At 32.8% G+C, this 1,940-nt stretch overlaps 1 protein-coding gene across 1 annotated transcript; it reads right to left on the reverse strand.

The window, feature by feature from the left end:
- Positions 1-193: 193 nt before the first annotated feature.
- Positions 194-1,934, reverse strand: LOC111875175 (HMG box-containing protein 4-like; the record flags this gene model as incomplete). Its single annotated transcript, XM_023871239.2, is given in 2 exon segments — positions 194-295; positions 1,235-1,934. Coding segments are annotated over 2 exon segments (207 nt in total), but the record flags the coding sequence as incomplete, so codon positions are not given.
- Positions 1,935-1,940: the final 6 nt, after the last annotated feature.

The following is a 1,940-nucleotide window of genomic DNA, read 5'->3' on the forward strand; positions in this document are numbered from 1 at the left end:
AAAAAAAAGGCAAAAAGGTCGGTTAATGGGGAAATATTTTAACACAATGCAATAATGGAGGTCTTGGTGATTAAAAAACTGAATTTGAGAGGTGCACTCAACACTTGTATGAACAGTACCATAAGTGTATATACATTGAGGAGCCTTTCTGATCACACTTCATACTGTTAAAGGAAATCTGAACTCTGTTTACCCCTTTATCCTTCCTCTGGGCCTTCATGCGTCCTACAATTTTACCATCTCGAATTATCAGTTTCTTCTTTGATGACTTTTCAAGCATGTAAAGTGACTGAGCCTGCAAGTTGTAAAGAAAAGAAAAAGTAAATTCACTGAAATGTTATTCAGAGGAGCAAATCACTAAGGTGTCCAACATAAATTGTAATTTTTCTTGTATGAATACAAACCCACAAAATTACACATGCTGTACAGAGAAACAAACATTCTACTCAGTTTAAGAATATCTCTTCATGAAAATCAATTGAGAGAATGAATGGCTAAATAATGACATGAAATTATGCTCACTAGTCTGTAACCCTTGTTTGTTCTCTGATGTGTATTATGATTTTGTTGGATACAATTTTAATTCAAAGTTTCATATAATTCTGCTTAGTATATCATTACAACATAGTAGTTCCAGGTTTGAAGCACCATATTGTATTTTTATACTGCTCTGCACATTCTAACCTGTTCTAATATAATTTGAAATTACTACAAGAAATCCAAGTTAGGTTAGGTACATATTTTAAGAATATGATTTACTGATCATCTGGCCACAGGATGCATATAAATACAGTAAAATTATATCTGTACAAATTTAGTTCCTACAAAGCATTGGTCTGTTATATATATTACTCCTCAACACAATGGACAGATTTTCCAATGTTAAAGTATTCATTTTTACAAAATATAGCAAGTATGTGTTATGCAGAGTCAGTATATGTATCATGGATATTAGTCTCCATTTTGCAGTGATTTACACAAAGCTGAATGCCAGTTAGCAAACATATTTCAATTTCTGGGATTTCTGTTTCAAAAATAATATAGGATACATTTTGTTACAAACTGCCCATACCATATGGTACCAGAGACCACACGCAGCAAAGTATATGCAAGCTACTCAAATCTGTATCACTCATTTCATGTAATCATTTCATATCACACTAATGGATGTAGGCACCATAAATCCTTTCCAGAAAGCCTTGTTCCTTTATGTGCTTCATTATTTACCAAGTACCTGAGAGGGCAATGACTCTCTCCGTGTACCTATTCGGTTTGGGTCTGTTCGATCATCCATCATTAGACTGTCATCGTCCAAATCGTCCTCATCCACATCACTCATTCCTGAAAAGATTAAAATCTACTGTGATGAAAGATGCTTCCATGTGTCTCAGTTATGTTACAGTTATTCATACTGGAAGCCGAATGCTTTATAGGGGCAAACAGAAGAGTTAACTCCCTTTCAGATTTACCATAACATTCAGTGGTTGTCATTCATACCACACATTTGTTTCCAAATATAATACCAATTGATTAAAATACTTATTTCAGAAATAATATTTTTCTAATCATAAATAATTTAAAATGGGCTTTTCATTGTTCTTTTTTCTGGTAAACATTCAGACTGCAGATTATTTGATCAGATTATATTAGAGCGATGGGCATTAAATGATCCTTGCACTGATTGTCTATGCTCTTTCTGAGATTTGGCCCTCAAACAGTCCTGCACCTTGAATAAAACACTGTAACTTTTTCAGACTACAATTCTAACATCTTTCTCACCCATACAAAATAAAATGCTTGGTTACTTCTCTGTGTGGGAATCAAATTTAATAAGGTGAATATGATTATTCATCTTATTTTAAAAAATATGTAGAACTGAATGTCTAGTAGGAATTGTAAAATGGAAAACAATTTTAAATGTATGGATTTAAAAGTAAACA

Source organism: Cryptotermes secundus, unplaced genomic scaffold, assembly GCF_002891405.2.
Source record: "Cryptotermes secundus unplaced genomic scaffold, Csec_1.0 C38706777, whole genome shotgun sequence".
Classification (NCBI taxonomy): Eukaryota; Metazoa; Arthropoda; class Insecta; order Blattodea; family Kalotermitidae; genus Cryptotermes; species Cryptotermes secundus.